Genomic DNA, 16,594 nt, shown 5'->3' with positions numbered 1-16,594 from the left:
CATACATTTTTATTTTAGAAACAGTGCTTAAAAATGTGGTTAGCCAACCATCAAATTTCATTATAGTGAGACATACACTGTTAAAAATAAAATTTGTAGATTACCTCATATTAAATGTTAGTTTCAGAATCTTCTAGTTCCTATTTTTGCAAAGGAAATATTGCTTTGTATTAATCTAAATTTCTTTGTATTAATCATATCATTGATTTATTGTTATTGAGCACCCATGAGCAAAGTACGTTGTTAGTCACAAAGATGACCAAGCCACGTTGGCAGAGACGGGGGAGGTGCTCATCAAACTCCCTTCCGCTTCTTGGACACGCACTGGGTTGCGTTTCCTGGCCCCTTTGGCGTCAGACGCAGACAGGTGCCGGGGTTCTGGCCAATGGATGTGGGCAGGTGGACGCACACCCACTTCAGGGAGAGCCCCATGGTCTCCCATGCGTTTCTGTAAAGTCTCTCTTTCTTTCTCTGCCCCCAAAGATCTGGTGGGAGATTTTGAAGCCCCAGGGGTTAGTGGGGTGGCTGGATGGATGAAACTTAGTTCCCTGAGTGTCTGCAAGGAGCACAGCACCACTCCCACCACTGACCCACATTGGGTCACGACAGGACAATGAGCCTTTAGTGGGTGAAGTCACAGAGACAGTAAGGGTGTTTGTTTTTACAGCTCCTTTCTTCCCCTGAGCCATGATTTCTCAACCTTGCACTATTAACTTGTTGAGCGAGATAAATCCCTGTTGTGGGGCTGTGCATTGTAAGATGTTTAGCAGCATCCCTGGTCTCTACCCCAATAGCACCCCCACCTCTTCCACCATGACAATCAAAAATGTCTTCAGACATTCCGAATGTCTCCTTGGGGACACAGTTGCCCTGGGTGAGGACCCTTGGCCTAATAGAGTCATGTTTCTGTTCTTAAAAGTTTCATATAGAGTCCCTACTTTTTTTCATGAGTTTCTGAAAAATCTGTTTGAAGTCAATTTTCTGAAAGGTGAAAAACACATCTACATATTATAAAGAGCTTTCTTATACAAGGGAACTGAAAGAATTTTAAGTTATTGATTACTATGGCATTTAGTAGCACATTGTGAACATGTTTTGCAGCGAGTTTAACATGGTTTTAAACTTTGATTTTTCCTTCACAGTGGAACCCACGCTTGCCCAGCTTAAGTCCAGTGATCTGCAGATTGAAGCTAAAGACTAATCACTTAGGGCAACAGCAGGACTTTCATCTGCTTTGGTCCTTTGGTGGAGGCGATACAGACACAAGTAAAACTTAGAAGAATTCCATGAAGAGACGGAGACACAGAGTGAGTATAAGTTCAACATAGACACGCAGTGTTTTAAACCCAAGTGCGTTCCAGTGGAGGCGGCTGGAAGGATGTCTCCATCCGAGCCAGCAGCACGTCTGAGGGAGAGCTTTTAAAACCCATCCACGGGCGTGGTCTTCCATAATCACACCTGTGATTGGAGCACAAGAGAAACCACAACTAGAATTCGTTTCTCGGAACCCTTAGGGATGGCTAGCTTTGCTGAATTGGTGGTTCAGTTGCTCAGTCCTTGGTTGAATCATCTTCTGACACTAGGAGAGTGAGCAATTAAAAACCAAAGACCCTTGGGGCAGGCCGCCTGTGTTAGGATTCCGCTCTGCCGGGAACCCCAGGGTGACTCCTTGGCTTCAGTTTTCTTAGCCGTAAAAACCGGGGTAAGAAACTGTTTGACAGTGTGTCATGAGAACTCATTGCTAATGCACGTCATATGCCGAAACCAATGCCTGGCACCTGGTAAACACCTTCATCATTGTCACCTCTAATTAGCATTTATTTGTGATACCTTCTAGGTTAATTTATTCTTTCAAGCAAGATCCTTTAGGCATTGATGATTTGACCTCTACAAAAATCACATTCTTAATTATGATACTTTCTTCTGTACTCAGTCCCAATAAATCCTCCGTCTTTCTGTTCTGTGACTAACGTGTGACTAGATTTCTGTCATCTTCGTGATTTCTGGAGATGCCCAGGCCTCAGAAATCATTCTCGAGTTCCCAAGAGGGAAGAGCCTTTCAGGGACTTTCTTTCTTTTCTTTATTTTAAAAAAGTTACTTTGTTATTACAGACCCTGGGTGTTCATTTTATTTCCTTTCGGCTATCAAATAAGTTTTCCTGACTTTCAGAAAGAAGAATAGATGCCCCTTCACACAGAACGCTGCAATCCCTTCAATTCCTCTGCTGATTACGTGCCTTTCTCACATTTTCCTTGGAAACGTGCAGTTGTGATTTTCCTCAGCACCTTGAGCGTGAGGGATGGACGGCAAATGCCTGGAATCTTACAACCCAGGTTTAAAGGCCTCGGGAGTCACGCGCAGACGGGTAGACGCCGTCAGACAATCGGATTGCAACGACCTTCACCACCTCTGTTCGCAACAGCCTCTTAACGGTCAACACAACTTAACAGCAACTTCATGTGGGCGACATAAACGTCGTCCTTCTCCCCAGGCATAAAAATAACCACCTTTGTAGGAAATATTTTTGAATAAAAGCTAGGATTTAGAGGTTAGAATTATTTATCCCAGACGATTTCCATGGAAGGCTTACGTTTATGAGGAGTTTTTATGCAGAGAATGGGACCAGCTGTTCCTCCCATCTGAAGAATCTCAGAAAGGGCTAAGCCTCAGCATGAAATGATTAGGTTGGGATGAGAGGAATTTCCTGATGGGGAGAGTGGAACATTGAAAGGAGCTCTTAGAGGAACACCTTAAAATCTGAAAGAACTCCGAGAGCAGAATGCCTCTCCTGGAGCACTCTCTACGTGTGAAATCTGTAGCAGCCTTGTGCTTTCAAGAATGTGAACGAGGGGCTGGCCCAGTGGCGCAGTGGTTAAGTTCAGGCCCGGGGTTTGCTGGTTTGGATCCCGGGTGTGGACATGGCACCGCTTGGCAAGCCATGCTGTGGCAGGTGTCCCACATATAAAGTAGAGGAAGATGGGCACAATGTTAGCTCACAGCCAGGCTTCCTCAGCAAAAAAGAGGAGGATTGGTGGCAGATGTTAGCTCAGGGCTAATCTTCCTCAAAAAAAAAAAAAAAGAATGTGAACGAGCATGCCTACGTTCCTCGTTAGGCGTCCCTGACATCCTCAGGGCTGCATGTTACATGGTGGGTCGTATGTGTTTCCTGTAGGTGTGTGATCCGTGCTCTGTTTTCTCATTTGGTTCTAAGGACACAGTCTGGGGACGTGGAAGGGCGTCCTCTTTGGAATCCGCCATGTATGTAATGCTAGCACATAGTAGTTACAACATATTAGTTAAAGCGTATTTAAGAATACATACATATATACATATGCATACATTAAATAGGAGCATTTTGTAGAAAAACATTCCAACATATGGGAAACAAAACTTCTTGAAAAGGTACATAAGTACGTAGTATCTTACATTAAAACCCTTGTCCTACAAAAATGTCACTTCACGCTTCATTTTAAAAGGAAAATACCAGCTGGAAATTAAAAAATTCCTCTAACAATTCTTTGGTTGATGAGAGAGTCAAAAGCAAAATGTCAGAATATCCAGAAAATATCGTTAATCACATTACATTTCAGAGCCCATAGGATACAGCTAAAACTGTGCTCAGAGGAAAAATACATAACCTAACAGTTTCTCTAGATAAACAAGAATAAACACATCATAGGCATGAAATTTTAAAAATTAGACAAAAAATGAGAAGATAAACTTAAGAAAAGTTGAAGGAGAGAACTAATAAATTAAAAGCAAAAATTAATGAAATGCAAAACAGAAAACCCATAAACCTGAAAGATAAATTCAAGAGCTGATTCTTTGAAAAAGTAGTTAAAAGGAGAAAAGCACAATCATACAAAATAAGAAATGAGAATGGGGAAATGACCACAGATGCAGAGGAAATGGAAATAGTTGACTCCTGTTCAGCTCAGTACTGAGGTGAGGGGAATAATTTTTAGGAAAAGGTAGATTGCTGACATCACCCCCAGGAGACCAAGGCGCTTTACTACAAGAGTTAAAAGTCGTCACAAGCACCAGGGCTCCTCTGAGGAAAGCGTTGACCCCATGGATGCAATTATAAGTGGAGGGAAAATAAGGGGCGGATTTGAAAGGATGGGGTAAAACCATTGTTGGTACATAATGATTTGAATATCAAAACCTAAGAGAACCAACTGAAAAATTTCTGTTGACCATAAGCAAATTTGGTAAATTGTTTGTATACAAAATTCATATAAAAGATGTAATGGGAAAAACATATTTACAATAACAACCAACAAATGTGTTTAAAAAGGAATAAACTTAAGAAATGTGCAAGGAATAAACCTAAGAAATGTGCACGAAATTTATGAAGGAAATTCTAACATACAAAATAAGGCTTGACTGGGTCAAAAGGCACCTTGCGTTTTTGGGAGCGTGGGCCGGATAACCCGACGTTGCAAGGCCTCACGTTTGCCTAACTCACTCTCTACACTTAATGTAAGTCAATTAAAAATAAACAGGGGCTTGTCATTTATTTTTTTGGAACTAAATAAAGTGATTTGAAAATTCAAGAGGAAAAGTAAATGTGCCAAAATACTCAGGATAATTCTGAAAATAAGAGTAACGAATGGGTGCAAGACACGCAAATCTTAAAGCATGTTTTAAAGCTGGGGTATTTAAAGCACATTGTCACCAGGGTGTGAATAGATAGATCGTTGGTAACAGGCAGCAAGTCAAGAAACAGATTCAGTTCTGTATCCTGGCAGAAGTTTGGGTTACAAAGGTGCGTGCATTTGTCAAGACTCAGTGAATGTACAGTTAAGATTTGTGCATTTCATTGTATATAAAGTTCACTTTGAAAGAAAAATCTATTAGAATTTATTGGACTCTAGCCCAATGACATGCACACTAAAGTATTCGAAGGAAAACGTGCTATCTGCAATTTATTTTAAAACAAATCAGAAAAATTAGAAAATAAGATGACTGATGACAGCTAGGGGGTTGCATATATGGAAAATTTTGTAATTACGTAAAATTATCTCAACATTGCCATATGTTTGAAAAGTTCATAGTAAAGTGTTGGAGAAGTGGATTCAAACGTATAAAGAAATTTGGAATGCAATAAAGATCAAATTGCGAATCTTTAGGCACAACTTCCTATGAGGGCACTGTGCTAGGCGGGTGCTGTCCCGTCAGGAGCCACGCTGGCTAAAGAGGGGAGACCTGGTGCTTGGGACTCCAAATCCAGGAGAAAAGGGCGTCTCTGCAGCGGGTCGCTGGCTGGGCAGGCTGAGGGCAATTGTGCTCGGCACGCACGGTGATTATTCACGCCCTTGGGATCTTTGTGGAGTTGCTCTTGTACAGCTAAAAGCTTTAGGATTTAGAACAGTTTACTCAGGAGTTCTGAATCGTTCATAAAGTGCTGTTATTTGACTATTTGTCTTCCGGGGCTTCGTGCCACTCAACCCTGTATTTATATTTCTCAAAGATTACGTGGAACGGGTGTTGGGGAGGAGCTTTACTCTGCTGCTCTATATACACAGTTTTGAAAATTGGGGCCCCTGGGACCCAGCCCAGCTCCAGCAGGAGTCACTGTGCCGCATGTGGGGAGAATCCACCCGCCTTCCTCCAACTTAGAGTTGTCCTTAGACTCTCACGAGAAACTTTGGGGCTCCGTTTATTCGGGGTGTGGGAGTGGGAGAGGGTGTATCTATTTTGGTGCAAAAGGGAAATACTACAAGCTCAAATACATGAAGATTCTGTAGTTTTGAGAGCTCTCAGGAAGGAGGAGGTATTAAAGACAAGAATTTACAGAACAGATTTACAAGTGAAGGTATTTCCTCAGTGTATCCCTCACTGAAAATAATATCTTTGATGGCACCCTTTTGTGGCTTGAAAAATTACCATTGGAAATATGGAAATGCTGATGCATGGTTTCTGAGAAAACCCTTCTTTGTCTCTTGGTTTAAATTTACACCATCGACAATATTGAGGGGTTTTAAGCCCCACGGCTGCTGAGCCCCGTTGGAAACCAGCCCTGGAGCCTTCATGATAAGGTCACCCAGCACTTGCACACAGTTCCCGCTGGACGTTGTTTCCGTGAGCTGGGAGGCATATAAACAGCAGAAGATCAGCAAATAAGATTTTAAAGAATGTGATTATAGAAGCAGAAGAGTCATTTCAGGCAAGTTTACAAAACGTGGGTGTTTGGAATGGAGCAGCTGCCAGTGATGAGCTGGACCACGTCCCACTTCCCAATGCTTAATACCCGCTGGACGCTCCTGGTCCAAGCTTGAGGCCTCATGCGCACTCACTTAGCAACAGGCACTGGCCAGGTCTTTATGTGCTTTGCCACTTAATTCTCACAACAGCCCTATAGAGTAGATCTTCTTATCTCCATGTTACAGATGAGGAAACTGAGGCCAAGAGAGTTAAGTCATATTAAAGTACAATTTTCAGAAAGATAAAATCATGGCTTTCAGGCAAATATGGAAAGGACGTGTGTCAACTATTTTACTGAACTCATTCAGGAGGGAAAAGATGCTGTGATCAGTTCAAGGAGCACGTAAGGAGCTGGTGTCTTTATGGACAACTTAAAGAAACGTTGGGATCAGATTGCTGGGCCAGGCTAACGTCCTGCAGGCCATCAATATTTGAGGTGATCTGTTCCATTGAAGGGAAATTATTTGCATCTCTACTGGACAAAAATTTACAACTTTGCAAGTAAATTCTCTAAGTATGAGAACTTAATAGCAAAAACAAGATGAACTCAGTTCAAGTCTCGACAATCCCTGGGGGATCTTTGCCCCATGTGGTATGGAAGAGATCTGCCCCCACCCTTTTTGCCTTATTTCTAAGTTTGGGGAATTTTTCTGACAAACCTGCCCCCAGGTCCCACAAATATGGGGACGGAGCAGAGATCTGAACCCCCATCGCTGCGTCTCTACAGCCCTGGCTGTCAGCCGTTTGTTACGACTCGGCTATGAGTGAGTCTGTTTTTTATTTGTTAAGGATGTTGGAATCTATCAGGGCTGTGTGGATAATTCTCTCTCACAGCCAAGACATCTCCGCAGCACAAGGATTCTCAGGACGGCAAAACCATCCAGCTCGGACAGTGAACACAATCCCAAGTGGCAACACTTGTTTTTGCAATCGTGGAGCGTGCCGAGGCCACAGACCCCAGGAACACGAGGGCCACATCAAGAATGACGCTGAAACAGCCCTGGATTTTTACCTTTGGCTCCATCTACATTAAGTCATTAGAGAAATAGATTCAGGCTGGAAGCATATTCTATAAGCTGCCTTGCGAGGTAGGAATGTTGGTCGCAAAGGCCTGAAGTTTAGGGAATATCTCTCGGAATACTTGGAACACTCGGGCATCGTCTGCTGACCTTCTTTCTCAACTTCTTTTAAGCCTTAAAGGAGGCTGATCACAGGGTCTCCAAACCACGTTCCAGAGAAGGGGCTCTCATCCATACCTACCGAGGAGTCGTGGCCCCAGGATGGGTCATTGACACGAGGAAGCCTCGGGAGAGAGTGAGGGTGAAGTTAGAAAAGTCACTTCACCTTTTTACGCTTCAGTTGCTTCCTCTCGTGTGGGTGGCTGGACTTGATGGGAGGTTCCCAAACTTTTTAACCCACAACCCCAACAACGGATGAGAATATGAGAGAAGCGCTGTGGTTGGCGGAATCGAGGGAGACATGGGTGTGGACGGCCACATGCTGCGCCCCCCCCTCCTTCCCCATGGAGAGCCAGAGCTGCCTGCAAAGTCTGCAGGGCCAAGCGCAAGGGGAAAACCCAAAAATTCTGTTCAAAAAATAGCAAAAAACTGACACTGCATATGCTAAAATATGGAGCTTTTTCCTTCAAGAATATTTGATGGCTTATAAAATGTAACAGGTGTAGTTGTGATATGTGGGTAACAACGTAAACTTACAAATTGCAAAATATATTTTTGCTGTCACAACTTTATGTGATACAATATATAATAATACTTTAATAACATGATATCTTGATTAATCATAAGATTTTTTTTCTGGCTGAATTTTCTGCCAGTTATATATCAGATGATCAAAATTGATATTTTTAGCAGCTTGATATCTATATAACTGAAAGCAATGTTAGTCACTTTCAGCAAATGCAAGACTGCAAACAATTTCTGATAATTTTTAATTTTAGGGAGATTTTCCTGCTGATGTAACTGTTACTGGAGCTGTTAAGAGTATTTTATAGGCTGTGAAAATATTGGGATAAATTTCTGATAAATTTATTTCAAAATATGAATTTTAGTACACCTAGAGCTGATGATTCTTGTGGAACAATTTTTCTGGGAAAAGATTTAACTGTCCACACAAAGCAGTTTTGGGTAAGTCTGAATTTAATTCTACATGTAAATTTATACAATGGCATTTCGATATTTCTGCTGACATTTTCAGAAACCAAAATTTGTACAAGAAACCAAAAGTAGCTTCATGATTTGTATGTAATTCAAAGTGTCTGTTGTGCATTCTATGGCTGTATCTTCAGTTACAAGGAAAAATCAATTTAAAAATTGTCTACTTCTTAGTACTTGGCTCATCCAAAGCTTCATGTGAAAATAGTGTTATTTTCCCCAGAGCGTGACAATCTGTGAGTTAAAGTCCCATTTCTAAGCCCGAGGATATCTTCTCGCAGGGCTGCAGCAGTTTTTAAAGGTTTCTGTCGAGGCGAGCCTGCTGTGGCCGCTGTTCCACGCCCAGGTCCCAGCCTGGCCCCGGCTCGCGGCTCTAGACGGTCCGGGCGCCGCATGCCTGCGGGACTGACTGCTGTGGATTCTCCTCTGTGGAGCCTGGCGCCCGAGCCTGCAGGTGCACCGGCTGCAGTGGACCAGCACACACTGCCTCCCGGGTGTCGCCTCTGCTCGTGCCCCTTCTCCACTGTCCCATCGACCCTGTGACAAACCCAAGTTCAAAGATAAAAGTATTAGGGATTTCAAGACACGGACAGCAGAACGCTGAACCAAGCAGAGCGTCTTTCTCCGCCTGAAGTTCTGGATGCCTGCCCGGGTTCCCTGCCTGAGGGGCTGGCCCTGAGAGGGTTCTCAGGGCTCTGGAATTGCACATGACTCAGGGCCTCCCTTACCGGCTCTCTCAGTCTCCCATTCCATGGATTGTCTTTTCACTTTCTTAATGGTGTCTTTTGATAAAAAAAAGTTTTAAATTTTGATGAAGGCCACCTTATTTTTCTTTTGATTTCTTGCACTTTAGATGTATATCTAAGAAACAGCTGCCTGATTTACCCCTATATTTTCTTCTGATTTTATGGTGTCAGCTCTTATATTTAGGTGTTTGATGCATTTCGAGTTAGTTTTTGTGTACGGTATGAGGTAGGGGTCCACCTTCATATTTTTACACATGGATAAATAGTTGTTCAGCATTGTCTGTTAAAAAAACCTATTCTTTCCCTAACATACTGTCTTGGCACCCTCTTGAAAATCAATTGACCATTAGTATGTGGGTTTATTTCTGGAGTCTCAGTCCTATTCCAATGATCTGTGTGTCTGTCCTTATGCCTGTCCCACACATTTTTGATCACTGTATCTTTGTAGTAGTTTTGAAATCAGTAAGTGTGAGTCCTCCAACTTTATTTTTTCTCTTCAAGATTGTTTTGACTATTCAGGGTCCCTTGCAATTCTGTATAAAATTTAAGATGAAGTTTTCCATTTCTGCAATGCATTTTGATGGGAATATATTGAATCCGAAGATTGCTTTGGGTGCTGTTGCCATCTTAACAATAGTGAGTGTTTCAATCCATGAACGAGGAGTGTATTTCTATTTATTTAGATTTTCTTTAATTTCTTTAGTAATGTTTTGTAGTCTTTAGTTACAAGTCTTGTACATCTTTGGTCAAATTTATTCCTAAGTATTATTCTTTTTGATCCCAAGGTAAACACCATTTCTTCTTAATTTAAATTTTCAGACAAATTTTTATTGCTAGTGTGTAGAAATACAACTGATTTTTGAGTGTTGCTCTTGTATCTTACAACCTTTCTGAATTTTATTAATAGTTCTAGTGGGTTTTTTTGTGGATTCTTTAGGATTTTCGATATACAAGTCCATGATATCTGCCAATAGAGATAGTTTTATTTCTCCTTTTCTAATCTGGATGGTTTTACTTCATTGTCTTGCCTAATTCTCCTGACTAGAATCTCCAGTACGATATTGAATCAAAGTGGTGAGAGTGGACGTTCTTGTCTCGTTCACGATGTTGAGGGGAGACATCAGTCTTTCGCCACTAAGTGTGATGCTAGTTGAGGGTTTTTTATAGATTCCCCTTTTGAGGTTGAGGAAGTTCCCTTTTATTTCTAACTTGTTGAGTGTTCTTATCTTGAATGATTTTGTCAAATGTTTCTACATCTTTGTCAAATGCATCTACTGAAATGACATGTGGTTTTTGCTTTTTATTCTGTTAATATGATGTATTACATTAACTGGTACCGGAATGCTGTGCCGACTTTGCATTTGTGGGATAAACCCCACTTGGTCATGGTGTGTAGTTCTTTTTAGATGTTGTTGGATTTGGTTTGTTAGTTTATTGTTGAGGATTTTTGCGCCTATGTTCACTGGGGAGATTGGTCTGTAGTTTTATTTTCTTAAAATATTTTGGTTTTGGTATTAGGGTAATGTTGACCTCACAGAAGGAGTTGGGGAATCTTCCCTCGTCTTCATTTTTGGGAAGAGTTCTTGAGGTATTGGTGTTACCTCTTCTTCAAACGTTTGGTAGAATTCATCCGTGAAACCATTTGTTCCAGAGCTTTTCTTAGTAGAATATTTTTGGATTATAGCTTAAATCTCCTTACCTGGTATAAGCCAATTCAAATTTTCTATTTATTTTTGAGTAGGTTTTGGTAGTTATGTCTTTATAGGAATTTGTCCATTTAATCTAGACTGCCTAATTCATTGGCATACAATTGTTCATAGTATTCCCTTATAATCTTTTCTTTCCTGTAAGGTACACCCCCTTTTTCACTCCTGATTTTAGTAATTTGAGTCTTCCCCTTTTTTCTCAGTTAATCTAGCTGAAGTTTTGTCCATTTTGTTGATCTTTTCAAAGAACTATCTTTTGTTTCTATGATCTTACCAATTGCTTTTCTATTCTCTATTTCATCAATTTATTCTCTGATATTTGTTATTTCACCCTGCTGCTTACTCTATGTTTAGTTTGCCCCTCTTTCTCTACTGTCTTAAGGTGGATGGTTAGGTTATTGATTTGAGATTTTTCTTCATTTTTAATACAAGCATTTCAGCTATAAATTTCCCTCTAAGCATTGCTTTGTGCTGTGTCTTCATTTTTACTTATCTCGAGTATTTTCTAATTTCCCTTGTTAATTCTTCTTTGATACAATGGTTATTTACGAGTCTTGTTTAATTTCCATGTGTTTTTGAATTCCTCAAATTTCCTTCTATTACTGATCTCAACTTTCATTCTATTGTGGTTGAGAAGACAGTCCCTCTGCTTACATGGGGTAGCCAGGCATTGTTTTCAGTATTAAATAGTGTGGAGAGAGAGATGACAACTCAGCTTAGACGACGCAAACATGAACCCGCAGTAAACACACCCGACTGTTGGCTGCACACACTTGTCCGTGGCACACGGCGTGGGGTAGAAAGTCAAATATTCCCCTTGCCTGAGCGGGAGTGGCGTCCTGCACACGACAGTGGGGAGTTCCGTGAGGCTGACGCTTCATGCTAACGGGAGCGAGGAGCAGCGAGGCTTTCCAGCCATCTCAACAAGGAGCTCAGATTTTTATTCTCCAGGAGCTGGAGAACCGCTGGCGGATTTTGATCAGTGATGGGATGCAGCATCTGTTGGGGACGTCACTCGGAGCTCTGTGGAGACGGATTCCATCAGGCAGGACTTGTCTTACAGAGAAGGACACCCCTGATCTTGTGTTGGATTTTTTTGGAAGTTGGTCACAGGGTCATGTTGCAAATGACCTTTTCCATCCAGACCCAAAACTTAAAGTCATTCCAATGAGAATCTAGAGCACACTCTAGGTCGTGTTATGTAAACCAGGTTGGACTTTGAAAAATGGAATGTCCTATTTTTATACATTGCTAATGAAAACAACAAGATTATGACTGCTCTCTGAAAATTCCAGGCAATATTGCAGCCTTCATTGTTTTACTTTCTAGTAGTTTTATATTAAAATTTTCTGTTTTTAGCATGGTTCACAGGAAAGGGCACCAGTTAATTTATTTTGTCTTTTGCATCCTGTAATATATTAAGGAACCGTCACATAGCTTTTTTGTTTCATCTTAGGATGCTGCTTTGGGGGTGTTAGTATCCGCATTTTCACACTGCAGCAGCTTTCGCCAGGTTAACGACTGGGCCTTATGGCAGCAACAGCAGAGGCGGAATCTGGAGCCCAGTCTCTCTAACTCGAACGTCCTTTCTTCCAGTCTGCGACCCTCCCTCTTTGACAGAACGACAGGTCTCATTGGGGTGACGTTTCTCCTCTGTCACCCAGTCAGTCTGAAGGCGCTGGGTGAATTAAGAAGCTGTGTTTCCCTGGGTTAGGACAGCTCAGCTGATTCAGTGTTAGGTCAGGTAGCCTTGTTTCCTCCATGATAGCAGGAGAAGGAGCCAGCGGGGCTGTGCTGTCCAGGGCCTTACATCATCCTGCAGACAATTGGCAGCCAGGGGACGGGCAGCTGCCACCTCTTCAGATATCCTCTATTTAAAGTTCAAAGAGACGCTGGACAGCAATAACAAAGAGGTGAGCGTGCAGAGCGACCCACCCCACAACAGGAGGAATGGCCGAGAAAGGTAAGATTAGGCATCAGACTCTCTTGGCAAAGGAGCCCAGCTCCCTGGTTTAGGTCGTTTCCCGGCATTTGGTGTTTCTCAGTTGTTCTGAAGAGTGTGGTATCTCTGCTAAAGGAGCATTAACCACATGTGTTGGTGCGGCTGCAAAAATGCATTAGACGGACAGTTTATGGGCCGTGTCTGCACATTATGAATAATTCTGAGAGCATCAAACAGACAGAGGAGCTTGGTTTTTTCGTGCTCGTCTTGAAAGATGAGTTTGAAGGCAGTTTTCTCCAGGGCTGTGCGGGCCTTGAGGCCTTTGGTGAGCTGGGCCAGAATTGAGGACACTTGAATTTGGTGTCAGATCTGCTACTAAATGGCCACGTGAGTTTGGGGAAGTCCCTCTGCCTCTCTGAACCTGTTTTCTGACTCTAAAATGAAAATATTGGGCTTGGTCATCTCTAATATGCTTCACATCTGAATTTCTTTTTTTTCTGGTTTTCAAACACTTTTTATATTTAAGAAAAATAATTGCCTTTATGACAAAATGGGCTGAATATACACTGTGTCCAAGAAATAGTTTTTAAATGCCTACAGGAATTGTTGCCTTTAATCTTGACAACAATCACTTGAGATATGCAGTATGATCATTGTTTCCATTTTACAGACAGGTAAACTGAGGCATGGAAAACTTTAGTGACTTGCTTGTGATCACAGCCTGAGAGGGGTGGCCCCAGGCGTGGAACCCAGGCAGTCGTGGTCCAGAGCACGGTGCCCTTGGGAACACTTCCAGGTGTGACTCCCGGGCCGTGCTCAGGGCTGGGCAGAGAGACAACCAGTTGAAACTACCCTTCATATTTAAAAAGAGGTTTTGTGCTTATCTGTGCTACGAACGTAAGTGACATGTGCAAAGTATGTCGTGTTCCTAGATATTCCCGTTTCAGGACAATGCCACAGACTGATAAAACTTAAAGTATCAGTCTTAAAGGAGCACAAATGTGAATATACCTTGGGTGTTAAAATGCACAGTCAACTGTATTGTTTCACAAGGAATAAGAAATAGTGAGATATATACTTTTAGGGTTCATTATGTGTAAATTTTAGTGTATTAAAATATACTTATATAAAATATTTATAACTTCCCAGTTAAAATAGTATTAATTTTTAAGTTCTTTGAAACTGGGAAAGATGCTAAATCACATAGATGAACAGTTCTGAGAAAATTACTGCTATGTTTCCACAGTGATAGGGGCCTGAATTCACAAAGGCTTTCATCCACACGAGGGGAAAGGGCAACTGGATATGTTTGCTTGGTCCCTAAAGCAGAGCCACATGGCGGATGAAGAGAAAGGCGTTTCTGTCTGGTGGTTACTGCCTGGTCAGGCCACAGCGAGACGAGGGGCAGGGAAAGCCGCCGAGTTTGCGAGAGTTGAGAGAGACTCCAACAGTTTTGGAAACAAAGACTTAAACAATTAAAATTCATTTTAACTTACGAAAGTTTGCTTTCATAAGACTGTCTTCTAATTTTGGAAGTGTCTCATTTCAGGATGATTTTATTTTAATAGCATTAAAAAAACACTTCACATTTTAAAGGGATGGGAATCATAATAGGCACGCAATTGCTGTGAACATGCATTCTCCTTGTTGGCCAATGGCATGGGATCTAAGTCTGCTTTTCAATTAAGAATATGTCTGAGTCCTTACCACGGGGACGTTAATTCTATGTGATGTCTTTCTGTGCTGAGTTTTTTGGGGGGGTAAGGAAGATTGGCCCTGAGCTAACATCTGTGCTAATCTTCCTCTACTTTGTATGTGGGATGCAGCCACAGCGTGGCTTGATAATCAACGTACAGGTCCACACCTGGATGTGAGCCCCTGAGCCCTGGGCTGCCGAAGTGGAGCGAGGGGACTCAACCACTACCTCATTGGGCTGGTGCCTTTCTGTGCTGTTTTGAATCCTTCCGTGTGATGTGTATGAAAGAACCAGATTGAGGTGCAGTGAATATTTAAAAAACATACTTTCATAAATTGCTTTTTACAAGTAAGGGTACAAACAGGAGGCCCAGGAGGAATCATTGTACTACCGTCCGTGTGTGTGTTGAACCAGTGTTGGTTGCTGTATCGAACAAGTTAAACAAACTGAATCTCTTTTCTCTTGTCAAGAATGATTATATAAGTCACACCACTTTCCTCTTCCTGCAAGACTGAAGATTAAAGTCCCTGATCAGGGCCAAGAACAACTCCTGCGCCTTCCCCTGTGTTGTGATTACTTAGCAGGAGTTATCTCAGAGCCATTTTTGATTGTTTCTCTGTAAACAGCTGCTCTCTGTGTCAGTGAATAAATGCAGGAATGTGTTCTGTGTGCACTAAACACACATACAGTGGTTAGACTTTACAAAGCTTTTGCACACATGTGATGTCATCGGATCCTCACAACAACTCCATGAGGCAGATATCACGAGTCCTATTATCCATATTCTCCAGACAGGGAAATTCAAGCTCAGAATTGCCCACGGTCACACCGTCAGAGGAAGACCCTATGGTTTCTAGGCACCCAGCTGAGTCGTACGTCCTCTTGTAGAAAAGGAAATAGACGTGCGCATGGGTGCGACTAGAGAGCGCGTTTTTTCTCTTGATATCACCAGATTCAAAGATTTAATACCAAAATAACCTACCTGATGTGTCTTCTTCTGTATGTTTTTAAGCGGAGCTTCCATTCTCCCGCCTCCTGGTCCCCATCCTTCTCTTGATCGGCTGGATTGTGGGCTGCATCATAATGGTCTATGTCGTCTTCTCCTAGGACGGTAAAGTTTTCAATAATTGATTATGTTTATTCATAAAGAGCATATGTTGCTCTAGAAATAATCTTTTGTGGTTTACTAATGGGACATTTTATCATGCAGGAAAGAAGACTTCAGATTGACGTCATCTAGAAGAATTGAGAAAAGAACAAACATGACAGATTATTAAATGTTCCTCATGTAAATAACTGTAATGTTTGGCATCCCTTTATAAACTTGGGTTTGTAGACTCGTGCTGTGGTGTGCATTAAAATTTCTTCAGGAACTTGTTTAAAGTCCTCGGTACAGATAAGAAGTATAAGCAAATGTGGATGAATTTCTCTATAATCGGGGAGCAGGAGAAATGTTCCTGTAACTAAGAAAGCATAAGCAATAGGGAAAAGTTTGGTAAGTTGAATTATATTAATTTTTTTTGCCACCTCCCCCCAAAAAAACTATAGAAAAAAATGAGCTAGAAGTAAGAGAGAGTTCACAGAAAACAAAGTGTAAGTGTAAATTGGGCCTTTGACCTCTTGCTCATAACAACAAATGTAATTAAACGGCACTGAAGACCACTGCTCCTCATCAGAGGGCAGACGGGGACGTCCGACAGGTGTGTGTTGCTGGGATGTGGGCACACGAGCAGAGCACTCTCCTGGGCTGTCTTCAGAAATCAGAAACGGTAGAGTGTTTGTAGGAGCACTTGGCAGTCAGTATCTACCAACATCACACGTGTGTTTAACTTTTGACCCAGCTATCCCTCTTCTAAGAATATTGCAATTTCCACAGACACACGGTAAAAACACAAGGTAGCGCACGCACACGCCTATTCACATGGCATGATTTGTGACAGCAAAAGCCTGGAAACAGGCTGGATGCCATTGCTGGGGCCTGACTGAGGGAGCTGTGTTCTGTCTACATGGAGTGGTGCTTACCCGGCTGTACAAGGCAGGGGGTGTCTCTGTATGCAGATGTGACGTCATCCCCAGATCAGCGTGTTGAGTGAAAAAGCCAGCATGTGCTCAGGAGGTCTGCACC

The 16,594-nt window shown here is 42.0% G+C and overlaps 1 protein-coding gene across 1 annotated transcript; it reads left to right on the top strand.

The window, feature by feature from the left end:
- Positions 1 to 12,663: 12,663 nt before the first annotated feature.
- STRIT1 (small transmembrane regulator of ion transport 1) lies at positions 12,664 to 15,811 on the top strand. The gene is made up of 3 exons (XM_023621151.2): positions 12,664 to 12,794; positions 15,482 to 15,580; positions 15,680 to 15,811. Exons 1-2 carry the CDS (start codon positions 12,782 to 12,784, stop codon positions 15,574 to 15,576), a joined length of 108 nt encoding a protein of 35 aa, XP_023476919.1. The 5' UTR covers positions 12,664 to 12,781; the 3' UTR covers positions 15,577 to 15,580; positions 15,680 to 15,811.
- The last annotated feature ends 783 nt before the right edge of the window (positions 15,812 to 16,594 follow it).

Source organism: Equus caballus, chromosome 16 (genome assembly GCF_041296265.1).
Source record: "Equus caballus isolate H_3958 breed thoroughbred chromosome 16, TB-T2T, whole genome shotgun sequence".
NCBI classification, from domain to species: domain Eukaryota; kingdom Metazoa; phylum Chordata; class Mammalia; order Perissodactyla; family Equidae; genus Equus; species Equus caballus.
The sequence above is the reverse complement of the archived record's forward strand: the minus strand, read 5'-3'. Positions and strand labels throughout refer to the sequence as shown.